A 17,235-nucleotide genomic window follows, 5' to 3' on the forward strand; every position below is an offset into this window, starting at 1 on the left:
TTAGAAATGGGTCGAGGATGACGTGATTGCGCGAATTTTAATACTTTACCAAGTCTAGGTAGTCAATACATCGATTTTTTATCATTTTGGCAATCACTAATTTGTTCTCTATTATTCAGATAAAACTATTGATTGTACTACAGTATGCTAAGTAATAACGCATAATCAACGTTGATGTGCGTAATTCTTTGAACTTTATTAGATACGTTGTAAATACATAACGATCATCAATCTAATTGTATCCTTGTGTAGATAATTTATGTAACTATGATCATATTTGTATAACCGTGACAGAGATACAATGAATTCTTACTTATTATTGAGACAAGGGTGTAAACTTCGAAATTTTTATATAATCTTTTTAAATATTGGATACTTTGAAACAACCTTGAAATACCTTATACAATTAATAAAATGAATTAAAGAAAGACAGAAAATAAAATTTAACATTGAGCTATTACAAGTTTCAATATTATTATATAATTTTTTAAATATTAGATACTTTTCGCAATTAATAAAATGAATAAAATAAAAATTAGGTAAATAAAATAGATAAAATGAATATTGTTCAATACTAATGTTATGAAAATATAAAAATATTAGTACATTGGATTAGCTTGTGATGACAGAGATGCTTACGTCTGAATAATCGGAATATTGAACAAATCTGGTTGTGACGTTTAACAAATATGGTTGCAATATTTAACAATATTTCGTTTATGTTTCCCCCGTTATGAGACTCAACTGAAGCTGAAATCAGTTCTTTATTGGAATTATCTCTGTCTGGTAAGAATTATATTATAATTTATTTAAATATATTTATTATAAGAACAGGAATTTTATAAAATTATATGATACAAATTAAAAGAACTATAATGAATTATTTTCTGTAATAATTACAAGGAACGAAGTTTCGTTATTTGGCTATTGCTGATTGTTTGCGAAACGACGAATTTTCGTAGTGCGGCCAAGCATCTATTAACACGTTCACTGTCGAAATAGACCATTAAAATCTCCATATAGTTAAAGCAATTTAATTAATTGAAGCGAAACTAGAAAATTAATATTTATCATAAGGGGTGGCGATAGAACTCTTTGGCATTCGAAACGTTCTACTCAAATTCACTTTGCTCAAATATATTACAACAAAAATGAATTTTCAAGATTGGTCAGAAATTAGTGTCACCCATATTTGGGTGACGCGGCGCTCAACGTGTTAAAAAGATATCCTATTGTCACTAATAAACGTTTGCGGCACTGTAAATGACAAATGCGAGGACGTCGCGACATTACAGCGTTTCTTGCACGCAGCGGGCGCGCGCGACTTATTCGTGCCGCCTGTTACAATATTAAACGTAAAGTCGATTTCACTTCATCTTAGTTTCGAACAACTTGAACATGCAACCGACGTCGCCGCTCTGTATAACAGTGGCACAGTGTTACACGAGTCACGATTATTAATTCTGTTGCCATCGCGATGGGCGTAACCGTTCTACACGATGAAATTGTTTCAATCTCCCTACCATCGTCCCGTGTGTACCCCTCCCCGCAACCGCCGCACGAAGCGATGAAAATTACTCTCCATTGCGAATGATTGGAACAAGGAAGAAACGATTTGCCCATAATGGATACGGGACAAATGAAATAACATGGAATTCCGGCAATATTAATGGGAATGGTTATTCCCTCGGTAATAGCTCAGGTAAAAAGTTGCTCCAGTAATAGAGTCACGTTTACCACGACGAGCCTCTCGGTGAATGCACTTTCGGCGGGATCAATCGGCAAATAACTTCGCCAAAAGAAATTGCAAAAATACAGTAACCGAAAAAAGTATTCATGCACCACTAGGTGCTCTAGTTTGAACGGCGATAACTTTATTTGTAGAACATTAATATAACAATTGTAGTATTTCATTAAGGCTTAAACATTTTATTACAAGATATAAAAGAAAATTCTTAGTGAGCCCCAAAACCATCGAGAAACAAATATTCGTACAATAGATTCTTTTTTTATAAATGAGCTGATTATCGAACTAACGAATGAATTAATATTTTGTAGGATATCCTTTATTATCAATAACGACTTGCAATCGCCTGGACATCGATGAAATTCAATTAATTCTTATATTTTTATTGATTTTTTGCCATTCTTCTAGCAAGGCATTTCTTAAATCATTTTTATTTGAAATTGTGTATATTCGTTCACGACGTTTTAATTCTCCCCAAATATTCTCTATGGGGTCGATGTTTGGAGACTGGAGCTGTTTCCAGGATACGTGGCGTGTTATCTAACAACCATTCTATAACTAAATAAGATTTATGTTTGTGATTATTGTCCTGTTGAAAATAGTAGCAATTTAATATCCCAAATTCTTCAGCACTTTGTTTTAAATTCAATTTTAAAATATCCAAATATACGTATTTGTCCATTATTCCGCCAATAAAGTACAAATTGCCCAAACCACGCGCAGCCATGCTCTTCCATACCACAGTACTTCCACCACCGTGCTTTACTGTGGCTCTTAAATTTTTAAGGTTCAAAGCTTTCCCACCTTCCCTCCACGCCAAACGTTTTCCATCTTATCCCCATGGATTAAAGCTTTCATCGGTTATCAAAAAGTCTAATCATTTACGTATTCTTTCGCGAATTCAAGCCTTTTTTGTTTATTTGCCTTGTTCATTTATGGCTTTTTCCAAGCAACCCATAATAGATATTTTAGCTTTCTTAAGCCTATTAGATATTGTTCTTGAGGAAAGATGACTCTAACTCTGCCGCAATTATAGAAGCACTCTTCAAAACATTTTCCTTTACTTTTCGTACGATAAGTCTGTCATCTCTTTCATTTATTTTAGCAGACCTTCCAGAACGACGCTTATTCTCTGTCCTTCCTGATTTCTTATATTTATTTGCGATACATTGAAAGGTGGCGTGGCCTTTCCCAATCGATTCACTAACTTTTCTCAGAGAATTTTCATTTTCATGGACTAATTATGATATTCCGTTCTTCTAACGTTATTGTTGGGGCGTCACGGTGTCGTCAGTAATAGCGAGGAATTATGACGTTATATGTGTGGACTGTATTAAAAGTAGGACCGGAATTTAATGGCGAGAAAAAACTTATGTATTTAATCTCGTACTATATACACCTTCCCTTTGGAAGTCTGAGGTCCTCGAAATCTAATCCAACTCTAAGAGGTTTGTTTTCCTCGATTGCTATTCCAACTTTGTCTTCCTAAAAAATGTTTTCTGTCGAGTTAAACTGACACCCCTCTCACGCATTTCTAATACTCGCTGATTGGTTTTCCATGATTTTACCAACCAGCGAGTCTGTTTCGAGAAAGCACCCTACCCCTGCGCCTTGGCGCGTCCTCTTGGAAAGGTGCTGCTATATGGAAGGTGGGGGCGACAGCGATATTTTAGCAAAGATTCATTTAACAAAGCTTTTTAACGGGAAATTCCTCCAGGTGTAATTACGGCTGGTCTCCGTTGTAAACTAACATGGGACTTACCCTTCGGAACTTTCCTTTTTTATGATACGTCTTGGCTATTGTGGCCGAGAGAAGAGAAATCCTAAAACTAGCAATAAAGTATGCGCCCCCTCGGCAGGAATATTATTTTAATTCTAAATTGCCTCCCAGCCGTTAGCGAAACTCCTAAACTCAAAAATAGCCGGCCAGGTACGTCCGTGTCATAAAGAATATTAATGCTGGGCACTAACAGTTATTTCTCTTCTTTTGGTAGACATTTTAACAATAAACGACATTTAACTAGTATGGACAGAATAATACTAAACGAAATGAAACAAAAACATATGCACATCGGGACTCCTCTTATTCTATTGTTTTAAATATGATTTATCGATAGATGGCAGTTGTATGAATACTTTAACCTTATAGAGAATATTTGGTTAGTGTTGAAACGCCGTGTACGAAAATACACTATTTCAAATAAAAATGTTTTAGGAAATACTTTGCAAGAAGAGTGTATAACAAGAAGAATATTGCAAGAAGAAAATAAAACAAATAATTGAATTTCATCGATGTCCAGGCGATTGCGAGCTGTTGTTAATAATAAATGATAACCTACGGAATATTAATTCATTTATTAGTTCGTTAATTCGTTCGTTTATAAAAAAAAAAGAACCTACTATACGAATATTTTTTTCTCGATGGTTTTGTACTCGCTATGAATTTTCTTTTATATCCTGTAATAAAATGTTTAAACCTTAACGAAATACTATATCGTTTTAAAGCTGCATTAATCTCTTACGTTTTAGTGTATTTCATTGTTATATTAATAGTCTACGAATAACGTTATCGCCGTTCAAAGTGGAGCACCCAATGGTGTATGAATACTTTTTTCGGATACTGTATATCGTTATTACGGAGAGAAATGGGAGTTCCGAGATATCAGACCAGAACGGAGCGGATCAGACCGGACCGACGATATCAGACTACATCGGCGATATCAGACTACAGCGACGCTATCAGACAGTGTTGACTATAGGGGACCATTTATAAATTGATGTTGCACTTACCCGTGATAAGCGAGAAACGATAAGAGAAAGAAAATGCAGGCCAATACGTCCGCTCTGCCCACGATGCCAGTCACCTGAAAAACGAATGAAGAATATGGTAATAACTATGAGCCGATTTTATTGCAAATTAAAACTGCCGAGTTTATGCACGAGAGAGAAGATAAAGAGCGAGAGATATCTTAAGGAGTTACGATGCTGTTCGCTCTTTACGCTCGGGCTTATTTTAAAGCGAGATCCTCGGGAATTTTGTACGACGCAGGATCGTATCGATCGCGCGCGATTTTTACGAGTTGATGCATATGCGTCGCATATCGTTGATATACAGAGTGTGTCAGAAATGTGTAATTCAGAAATGGTAGTGTCTTGGTATTATTTAAAGCAATTTTTTCCTTTACAACAATTTTCGTTGTGGCTTTGTTTACGGGTTATTAGAGAAAAACGTTGACCAATGAGCGGCGTGATCAGCTGACTTTAGGCGGCCGAGCCAATGAGCAGAACTAGGTCTCGTTTGCTCGTTACCTCAACTGTCACGCATCAATAGTGCTCGTCTCTCATTGGTCAATGTTTTTCTTTAATAACTTGTTAACAAAGCTTTATAGGACAGTTTGGCAAATGAAAAAGTTGATTTAAATGACTTACGGAACCTCGCATCGTTACGAGTGACTTTTTGGACACCTCGTATATCATTTTCTTTAGATACAGAGTTTTATGAAACTGTAGGGAATTGAGGGCAACAAATTTATAATAGTACACCCCTTACCAATCAAAAACATTCCTTTTCTCCACCAAAATTTATCCTCCACCAATCACCAAAAAACCGAGGTGACGACGGACAGAACACGACAAAACTAGACAGTCGCTCACTACAAATCGCCACACAACATATGTATTTCTTTCAAAGATCAGGCTCTCGCTTCGAATCGCTAACCAACACATTTCATTCGACCATCAAAGTAACACTCAAATCGCTAACTATCGAAATCGCTCTACAATCAAATTGTTCCGTCTTGTCTTTACAGCCGTCATTACCATTCTAAACACCCTGTTTCGTTGCAGGACGAACTTATTCTTTATAGCAATAACTACCTTCATAAAAACACGCGCATAGCATAATCTTCAAATAGTCTCCACGCATCCCTGGCCGGTAATGTCTCTAAAAGGCCGGTGCTTAACCTATCGTCCATTATTTCCGTCAATATACCTCACATCTGGCCATCAGCTTTCGATATTTTGTCAAGACCCGCAATAGTGTGTTTTGTCTAACGCATAAGGCCCTTTTACGATTCATTGTCTGCCACGGTCGATCATTGGGACACGCGGATCCTTCGCGGGCCTCACCCGAGGGTACGAGCACTACCTGCGGGTGACGATGATTTTGGGGCGGTCACTTTCCTTCAGTATACGATTTTCTTTGAACCAATCAATTCAACACGACCGTTTCCCTTACTTCTTCCGAAATATTGCAATCTACGAATCCGCTTGTTCCATGTTTTAATACGCACCCACCCCGAGGTTACCTCGGAGAAGATCAGTTCGACGAACAGACAGAACAAAATTACACTTTACACGAGATTCATTAGCCTATCCATTACTCTACTCTGTTAGTTATTCGCAGTATCGCAGTCGACTTATAGTATTCGCAGAATCAACAGCATTTGTAAATTCTATCTTTTGTTATTAAGTGTTAGTATAATAAATAGTTTTTGTTACATTTACATAAATCAATTTTATCATCCCTGTCATTTGTGCCCATAATTATGAAAGTGGTCTAAGTCAAAATTTAAAAAAAATGAGTTTATCAGTTATTCTACACCACATTATTTTAAACTAAATTTATTCAATGTAATTTTTACGATATCGTCAAAAATGAACCATTAGATGGTGGTTGTACTCTCAACATTATATGGAATTCATTTCGTGTTAATTATGAAAGTGGTCTAAGTCAAAAATTTAAAGAAATTATAGAAACATAACTTGTAAACGTGTTTCTGAACTAAATACTAAGCACCACCACTGGACCAGTATCGGAAGAAAAACAAAGATATTATGTGTTTACTACCATACACTCCTCCAGTTTTTCAGAAACATTTTAAAAAACTTAAAACTCGAAATGATAAAAATGCTTTACTTTTTGAGAATCATTAATAAATGTGCATGAATCATTTCATTAAAGTTATTGTTTCAAATAAAACTCGTAGTTCTTTATTGCTTTAAGTCATCTATAATACATTTAGTTATTTTTGAAAATGGTCTAAGTCAATTCAAACTTTAAAAACAACATTTTCGTATGAAATTCACACAAAATTTCATATTCATAATAAATTTCCATTATTCAAGACTGATAAAATTCTAAATAAAATGATTGCATTATGTAAATATATATTTTAATTTATGCAAATGCAATTCATTAAATATCTCGAAACAAGAAATATATGACTTAGACCACTTTCATAATTATGGGCACATTTAAAAGAATCGCCGGGAACCGCATATCATTGAAATAATCGTGTGTTCGCGGGTACACACAAATTGTATCTCGACTATTCTGCCGGCGTACCAGTCTGGCTTTCGTATGAAAATCCTTACACCGTGTTGCAGTTTGAAAAACTTTTGTTTCGTCAGAGCATCTCAGATTTCTTTAAAACATAGTGTCCGTTACTATGTCAATCGACACAGTCTGTGTGAACATCTTCGTAGAGAACGTCAGTTTCGTTCGAGATTTCGTCGCTTTAACTTCTCCGTTCTTTAAAATCGCAAGAGTAGTACCAAATATTGTTTGTGTATGCGCAATGCAAGGGCAACGCGATTGCTGCAGTAAGAAGGTTACAACACCGTATTTGAAATTAATAGGCCCATTTCAGGGCCACACAAAATAACGCTGGAAACTTCGGATATGTGTCAATTGTTGAATAATTCCTGATCAGTGTGGAATAATGGTGCAGTGAAAGTGAAAGTTAGTGTAATCTATGCCATTCTACATACGTGGATTACAACTGCTGGATTACAACATTTATGACTGAATTGGTAAATTATTCATTAATAATATTTGTGAAATTTTAGCAGCTATCTTTTTTCATTAATAACTAGTTAACAAAGCCGCGGATTGCATTTCGGCAAAGGAAAAGGTTACTTGAAATGACCTCAGGAACCCCCCATTTCCCGATGTTAATATAATTACGGATCACCCTGTATGTATTGTGAATCAAATATCGCAAAGAACTCCATCAAACATTGCGTAACATTGTAATCTACACTGTAAACAAAGTGTACATAAAGACGCTAAAGTTTCTCTATTACACATCCAAAGGGCTCAATAGCAACTATTGCCTATTGAGAGCGGGAAACATGAAAATCATTGTACCTGCAGACGCAACAACTACATCATAGATTTAAAACAAAACCTTGTTAATGTAAGCCAGAGTAGCCAACCTGAATTACGTGGGACACATACCAGGACAGCTAAGAGTCCTTTTATACCTTTCTAACTGATAGACTTGGGCCTTGTTGTTGCATTGCTCATAGGCCACGTAAGTCTATGACCAGCAGACCAAATTTTGGAATTTGTTTAATTCATCTTGTTTTGCTAAGTGCTTGTCTTGCGGATGACACAGCATAACAGTACTGTTTATATCTCGGAGATAAGAGGTCTCTGTTTGGGAGATGAGATGGTTGGTCGAGACCATTTTTCGAAGAGAAGAGAACGACAGTTGAATAAAGATCTTTGCTAAGAAAGCAAAGTTAATCTCATTAATTTCTTGCCTTGTGCCTCTTACATTAAAAATTTATCTATTCGAATTTAATGTAAAAACGGAAATAGCATTACTCTCCGGTGCACCTAATAGTCTGAAAACACGAGTCTCCTTAACCTCCGTCAGAGATATCTGGTCCTGCAGAAGTGGAATCCAAAGGGTTTCCGATATGAAATCGATTGGTCCGGCCAAAGATGATATCTGATCGCGGAGATACACATGCTGCGCTCGAACCGATTAACGGGAGGAGATTACATCGGCAAGAGGAAAAAAGATCAACCGCGGTCGTTCCCTGTGTCTGGCGAGAAACGGCGGAGTGGTACAATGGCGAGGCGGGTTACACGGAAGATCCTTTCTGGCAAGTACGAAGCGGTAAACTGAAATTGGATTTAGCGGTGTAAAACGAGGAGTCGGTGGTGGAAAGAAGCGTCGGTGAAAGCCAATGGGCTGGATCTCTTTCAGGGGCCGCGCGATGACGGACAAGGCAGTCTGGCCACGTGAGCCAAAGGAACAAACGAATTGAAAGAGAGGGAGCAGCTACTGGCCGAGTTATTGACAGCCAGTGAATAACCGAGATTCCCGGGGATCGCCTTCAACAGGAGAATGATCGCGTGTGCCAAGATCCCGCTGGATTTCCACGAATCAGACATTCGCACGGATCTCTTTCATCCGGCTCCTCTCGCCGCCGATCTCGCTCTCCTCCTCTGTCTGGGAAGGTGCTGCACGGCAGGTGTATTTAGAAAATTTACGGACAGCATCCATCACGATGGCCGGCGATCCGCGTAACGAGTTAACTAGCGGATCTCCGCTCGGGATACGAGAGCTCGCCTCGAAATGAGAAATTGAAGGCTCCTTTTAATTCGGAACTTTCCAGCGCCGCGCCGGTTCGTTAAATGGGATCAGTTGGAAGAAGTTTCAATTGGCCGGGCCGAGGATAGGTCGCTCAGCTTTAAATGGATCCCAAGATCTACGACCCGGCTGGCATGTGCTTATGGAAGCCCCCGCGAAGTTATTGTTCTCTGTTCACACGTTGAATGCCGCGCCAGTTTTTACGGGGATTGCTCGTGGCGCCGCGATGCAGTCTCTATTATCCGATACAAAGAATGTTGAGGTATCGTCTGCGATAGATACGTTACACTGTATGTGTAAGTGTATAGTATGGCTGAGAGTGTGTGGTATGTAAGAAGGAGTGTGCGGTTGTAGGAATGTATAGTAATAAGATAACACGAATGCATGGTTGTATGCGTGAAACAAATGAATGATTGGGATCATCGATCGGGCGAGGGACAACGGAACGTGGTGGCCACACTTCTGCGGTGACGCCACGTGGGAACAGACGTTTTGTGGTATATCTTTGTAAAATAAAAGTTAATATTATTCCGTTAACCAAGTTCCTTACAAATGTAATATATACGTAATACATATATGTAACGCATAATATATATTATGAGATAGTTAAGCTCAAACTTCATACTTCAGCTGTACTTAACGCTATATCGTCATATTCAGTGAAATGTACGGTTGAATGTTGAGATCCCATTGTTGTATTGGGCTAACTAGTAACATGCATTGTGTTTTCTGATGCTAAACAACTGTTGTATCGTCGAAACCTCTCCAACATGGAGAAATTCCGTATTTCAATTTATTATAAGATGTGAGGATGTGGTAGGGACAAATTAATAAATGATCGATGCAGAATTGAGCCGAGAATAGTGGATTAATTTATTGGCTCATTGGGGAAAAAGCCTTGCGGCATAAAAAACCCCATAAAAAAGGAAATAGAAAATATTGAATGGGTTACAAAATCTTTACATCACGCGATGAAGGTGTCAGCGGTTTTACATTGATTTTATATGTGTGTATTGTTATGTGTATGTGACGGTTCTCGTGGTCCGTCTGATGGCGGAACTAGTCGTCCGATGGTTCCGCCTGGATCTCGTGATCCAGAGGAACGCTTTATGTGTGTGTGACGGATCTCGTGGTCCGATGGTTCCACCTGGATCTCGTGGTCCAGGGGAACGCTTTATTGTATGTATTGTCGTCAAATATACTATACTAATACTACACGACACTAATAACCGCTACCACGACACCAATACTACATTACAATAATAACCGCGATTCGATTGACGGTACGGTGGGTTTCGCTTAAACTCGTTCGGAGAAATCTCGCGTGTGTCTCGCCCGAATACCTGTCTCGAGCTGTCCTGTCCTTTTCCCATGCAATGAATTGATTATTTACTACCGACTTCCTTCGCTTTCTTTTGTTAAGGGGTTCGGCAAAATCCGGCGCCGAAAAATCGTCCGGTTGTTTAGTTTATGGCGCGCACGTGTTTATCTGGGGACCGACTCGCGCTAGCTACGGACAAAGGGGTCCTGTGGTGATCGCGTCCGGGGTCTAAGGGTCTTCCCGGAACCTCCGCTTCAAACGCTTAACGCGGTGTACAAAAAATAATCTTCGCCGCGGACAAAGTTACGTTCGCGGTCGAACAGCTGTTACTACCGAATTCCTAAGTTACACTTGCTCAAATAGCAATATCTTCAGTTTGTTTCGCTTCAAAATACAATTATAGGACCTGGTCAACACAAATCCATCCGTAGCATGCAGTTCTCTGAAAAGTCGTTACTTCAAATAAATTTTTATCTCTTTATTACATTATGACCAGCAGCTGCACACCAACTGTTAGGCTATTACCGCGTTTACAAAACTTTCATTTCGTATGTCCTGTCCAAGTCGAGGTATTTTTCCGGGTTTACTGCCTGCTACGGTCAAATTTCGAGACACGCGGATTGCACGTGCGTACCGTTCCAGGGTACTGGCCATACCTGGAGGTGACCAGTACTCTGGGCGGTCACCTTTTCCTTCTTTCCTTTTCCATCTATCTCTTCACCTATTTCTTGTCTCTACTCTGTCAATAACCAATCATGCAGGACAACCAGTTCCCTTTCTCAATTCAGAAATACATCATCAACAAATCCGCTTGTTCCATCAAAAATGCACGCCCATACCGAATTTACCTCGGAGCAAATAGCATCTCACTCGACACTCTCGCAACACAATCTCCAGTCAGACCACACTTTACACTTTACGCTTACACAGAATCAATCGCCGTTAAATATTAAGTGTTATTTAAATAAAGAGTATATTATAGTTTAAATTCAAACATTCTTATTATCCCAATTATTTGAAAAAGTCATTGGGAGCCGCGTTATACCATTTTCATTGTATGTACGCGGAAACAAGTTGATTCATTGTTTTCAGCGTCACGTAACGCTATATTGTCATATTCAGTGAAAATTAATGATTGGTGTTAAGATTCCTACGTGAAAAGATGCTAACTAGTTAAATGTATTGTACTTTCCGATGTGAAATAGTTCTTTTTATCGAAGTCCAAAGCTACATCTATAGAAACAACGAGATCTCATGATAAATTGTCGATTTCAGCGATACTTATGGTGATATCGTCGTATCCAGTGAAATGTACGGCTAAATGTTGAGACCCCTGTGTTGCATTCTGCTAACTAGTTATATGCATTTTGTTTTCTGATGAGCAATAGTAGTTTTCTGTGGCATTCAAAGTTGAATCTGCAGAAACACCGATATCTTAAGCCGTAATCTCAATATAGCATTATGCCTAATATTATATTATGTGATACATATAATGTTGAATTATCATCTGTAATAGATAAGTTACAGTGTACAACCATGTTTGACATTTTAATTGCGACGGAGGTTACCGGCGACTTGCGTGGCGCTCGATCTTGTGCAACTTTTAAGAATGAATCACAAAGCGCGCACGTTCAGTGGATATGCTGAGAAAAAATAAACGAGGAAATTCGGTAGAAGTAGCATTCGAAAAACTAGTAACTCGTTGCTCGCGAGAATAAAACAGGTATGACGATAATAAAATGGAAAGATAAGAGAGACGCATCGATGCTTTCGACGAAACGAACGAAATGTTCTCTACGGAATCGTCTCTACGGAAGACATTTTATTCGCGTGGAAAACCAAAAATGGTTGTGGAATGCAGTCTAGAAAAATCACGCGGAAATATTCAAATTTCCGATTTTCGAATTAAAGTTGTAACGCATTTAACAAAATTCCGTGATAGCGAAGTCGTGGTTCGCATTTCTCCAGGTGTAAGCTCGCTGAGAAAACCGCGTCATCGATTAAAAGCAATGCCGGGAAATGCTCGAACGGTCCGACCATTTTGCACAATGCGTTGTCCGAATAATTCAACGAAGCTAGAAAGGATAATTGCAAAAAGCTGTAGTGAAAAGGTCGCGAGATATAGCGAAGACTGCGCTGGTTCACTTTTTCTTTGTTCGGAATGCTTCGATACGACGCATCGTAATGCGCGCACGCAATAAATCTATATTTGATGTGCAAATCAAAATACTTTTAAATGTTTCATACCGCATTCATATTTTTGCAGCATTGAATCAACGATATAGTAATAATTAAAGTAATAATTAAAATCTCTAAATATTGGCATTTGCTTTAGAACAAATGTCGGATGTGCATAGTATGTATTCACCGCGTTCGAAAAATGACGAACGTTTGCCTGGGAAATTTTCGGAGTTTCCCAGTGTTATTAAATCTCCATCGTTATTAACTACCTGGCAGGCCAGTATATTACGTCGCTGTTAATGAAGCGGCCGCTGCTGCAGTACGTCGATCCGCTAATTTCATATGTTTTGCAGATAGATCAAGTGTGGCTTGATAGAGCTTCCGATGATATTATCAAATTCGACCTGTAATTACGTCGCATTAGAAGACGGCAGAGCGGTGACTCTGTTATATCGAGAGACAAAAATAGATGATGGAATTACACGGACGTCGTATCACGAAAAACCAAACTTTTCGTCATTAATGGCGTTGATATACGCTGCATTATCTCGCGCGCACCACGGAATTTCATTACCGTAATTGAAAATCAGATATTGAGCGATGTAGTATACGAATCAAGTCAGTGCTGGTTGAAAATTATAATTAAACTGAGGATTTTATACGTTTGTGAAAAAGGAAACTGAAGTTTATTCGTGTAAATTTATTTATTATCCGCTTATACGAATGCCTCTCAGTTAATTTATCAGAATAATCGGATTTTTAATCTGGAAATGTCAATATATTATTTTTAACTTATTAAGATGATTCAGATATTGGATTCCTGTTTTTGGAAATTGATGGTGGATATTCTTATTTTACATGTTTTACTCGGTAATCATGTAATAATTAATTACTTTTTCTGTTCAGGCACATGCCATTACAATAATAGTGAAGATTTGAAATAAATTCAATCTTACAATATTTATGCGACAACAAATATCTGTCACGTTTAATGAATTAATTTAATTTTAATAATTTAATTTTCGATGAACAGCCAGTAATATATTAAGATTAATAAATTAACGTCAACAAGGAAACAGGAAATTTATGAATCCTTTCTCAAGTTTTGATACATGTAGCACAATAATATATTTTAATTTGATATAAAAATAAACAGAAATAAAAGAGATAAATATAGTAGCTTAAAAATAGCTAAAGTACAACTACTTAAAAAATAGCTACAATACAACAGCTTAAAAATAGCTACAATATGATATCTTAAATAACAGCAAAAATATAATAGCTTAAAAAATAGCTAAAATATAACAGCTTCGATGATTGAGAGCAGGCATTCGACCGCAAAGGGTTAAAGCTTCCGGTACACGCAAGCGAAATAGATTCCATTTTCTACAACAGAATAACAACATCTCCGGAGACATTTATCGAAAGTAAATGGGTCTAAGAGACATTCGTACGAGATAAACGGTAAGTTGACATTTTGAAGAAATCCTTTCGTCCTCTTATCTACCCTATTCGCTTAGCAGAATGGCGGACTACGAAAAATCTCGGTCCAGGAACAATACTCCGTCAACGTCAAGGGATGAGAAAAGAGTCGAAAGTGGCCTCTTCAAGGACCAAGGAGCCATAAACGAAGGGTCTACTTAAGATAACAGAGATTACCCTGGCCACTTCGCGATAGATTCTTTCACGCGCCTCAACGTCCCTCAAATTTATAGGCAGGGATAACGGGCAATTCTGAAAAAAAACTTCCGTCGACGATTATCCTCGCCGATGACAATGGCGTAACCTAACTCGGAAAAGTGGTGCGATTGTCACGTAAAATGACGAAGTAAAAATAAAATAAAATCAGAGCTGGTGAACCGTAGTCCAAAAGACTGGTTTATTATAAAAATTGTACAAAGTATGGTAGTCGTGACTTCACCTATCTCAGACATAATTCGTCGGTACTGTTACGCACTACCCCAAACATTTTCCGTGAGTCACCGATTAGGCTGACCTGTGTCATTTTTATCAAAACACTGCTTCACCAAAAACATGGGCCATACTTTGCCCCCTCTCATACATAACGTGGCGCGGAAAAAACTTACGGGACACCCTAAGACGAAAGGAAAATGTTAAAGAGACAGGGCTAATCAGTGAGTGGCAACAAGGACCTACTAAAAATTATGGTGACCCCGTTGTAGTGATCTGATTTTATTAAGATCCATAAATATTTCTATATATATTTTATTAGGAATAATTGTGAAGTTGTTTGTTTATCTCATTTTTATTGCAGTAGCTTTTCTATTTGGAGAATGAAATTGTTAATACGTTCATCACCCTGTCACCTACATCTGAGTGATAAGTATGCTTATATGCTGGTTCCGTGATTCAAATTGGGTGACGCTCTTTTTATTCAAGTTTAATAGGATTTTACAATATTTATTTTATTTATTTGATTTATGAAAAATCTATTTATAGCGCAGGAATTCAATGGAATAAACGCCTGAATCCCTGAACCTGGCAAATATAAAATATGTAAAAGAAAAATATTGAAAGTTCACTTACTATTACATTTATTATACGTCAATTTATCATTAATATATAAAACATATCATTACACATGATATTATATAATTACTATATTATTACACATTATATTGGGGATATCCTAATATAATATATCTGCTGCTGAAAGTCCAAAGATTCGAACAATAAAAGGCGCATTGTCCGAAAAATCCATGCGCAATCGAAAGAAGCGTTGCCACTCGGCCGGCGGTATCTCGCTAATTATACGCGCATCTGAGGCGAGGAAAAGTGAAAGGAATGCGAACTGTTTTAAGAGAGCGTCGACGAGCGCCGCGCGATGAGGAAACTCGGGGCGAAAGATAGGGATGAGCCACCCCGGAGTAACGAGCGAACTCTCGCGGAACTACCGTCTCATATAATCAATTAGAACTCTAGAAGGAGTGAGATGGTAATAGAGTTCGGCTAAGTACAAACTGGAGCAAACTGGCGTTGATTCGAACGAACGGATCAGCCGTCTTCTCCGGCTGGCATCCATCCTCTCTTCCTCGGCGTCTGTCCGTTCCCGGCGCAATCCGACATCTAAAGTATCCTGAGGATTCCCTGTTACATTATACATCACCGTTCTATGAAAATTAATTGCAACATTCACAGTTCGCGATTCGTGTGATCTGGCGATGAGTTGCGGAGACGCGCAGATATTGATCTTATAATCAGAGACAAAATTTTGCATTTGTCGAGGGTAGATTGTGGACTTTTTGTGCAAACTTATTTATAATTATTTATTACATTATAAATGATTAAAATTATATTAATGTTTACAAACATATTTATTACATTTATAATTATTTGGTATAATATACTGGACTAACGTGACAGTCGATATGTTAACTCTTTGTGTACGTATTAAGTTTATATAACAGCTGGTTGGATTATATTTTAACCTTGTACAAAGAGAAGTATTTAAGAACTCAGTATTTTAATTTTGTTAACCCTTTGCAGTCGAATGGCGACTCTAAGGCGCCACTAAAAATGATTGTGCCTCGTTTTATAATTTTTATTAAATTTACTTATATTTAGGAAGTTGTTAAGAGCTATTACTCAAAATAAATAAAATTAAATTTTATAATATATAAAATGGAAACACCAAGTCTGAACAAATATTTCGGATTTCTAGTTAAAATGGCTTCGACTGCAAAGGGTTAATACACTATACGCTATACGCTGCGCACTATACACTTGATAAATTATACACTAAATAACCTTGACGTAATATTAGACTTTCTTGTTAATAGTAACGTACGACAAGTTTATTAAACTTAAGATTGGATAATCAAAAAAGCGAAAAGTTAATATCAAGTGATAACGACATTGTTTAATTTTCTGGCGACCTATATAGTTTGCGTAGGTCCACATTTTGAAAAATGTAGTAGTTAATTTGATAATCTTGACATAGTAACGTAGAACATACTTATTAAAGTTAAGATTGGATAATCAAGGAAGCAAAAAGTTGTTATCGAGTGATGGCGATATTGATTAATTTTTCCGCGACTGGTACGGTTCGCATAGTAGGACATTTTGAAAAATTTAGTAATTAATTTACGAATCATGAGAACGCGGCAGCATGTTTGCGGAGAAGATGAATTTACGACAATGTGTACCGTGCGAGTTACGAGTTACGAGCTGAAAATTATGAGATTGCTGCGATTCATGCTGCACTGTGTTTACAGGTAGGACGTTTAATTTAATTAGTGTATATCAGAACGTGCACAGCCATTTAAAAAAAATTGTAATCAGGCGGTCTATATTCGAAAGTGACAGACTATACAGTATCTATGACAGCTTGTATGATATTATAACTGATAAACAGTTTTACAGAAATTGTATTAGAAAGCTTTAAAGTCGCAGTGAGTTTTCGAGTAACAAATAGGATTAGATTATGCAATGCTAAAACGATAAACGCGATTTTTGTTGAATATTGTTTGTAATATCGAACAGAAATTTTTTGGTTGGCGTAAAATATTACCTATATGAAATATTAAATAATTATATATAAATACATATAATTACTTATAAATATATAAAAATAATTA

The 17,235-nt window shown here is 37.3% G+C and overlaps 1 protein-coding gene across 1 annotated transcript in view; it reads right to left on the reverse strand.

Annotated features, from left to right (window-relative positions):
* LOC144470031 (protein O-mannosyl-transferase TMTC1-like) overlaps window positions 1-17,235 on the reverse strand; it is a 489,418-nt gene that overhangs the window by 183,006 nt on the left and 289,177 nt on the right. The window contains exon 3 of the mRNA XM_078180811.1: window positions 4,538-4,611. Within this exon, the coding sequence (XP_078036937.1) occupies window positions 4,538-4,611 (74 nt within the window). The remainder of the gene's footprint in view (window positions 1-4,537; window positions 4,612-17,235) is intronic.

The sequence above is a fragment of the Augochlora pura genome, chromosome 5 (genome assembly GCF_028453695.1).
Source record: "Augochlora pura isolate Apur16 chromosome 5, APUR_v2.2.1, whole genome shotgun sequence".
NCBI lineage: Eukaryota > Metazoa > Arthropoda > Insecta > Hymenoptera > Halictidae > Augochlora > Augochlora pura.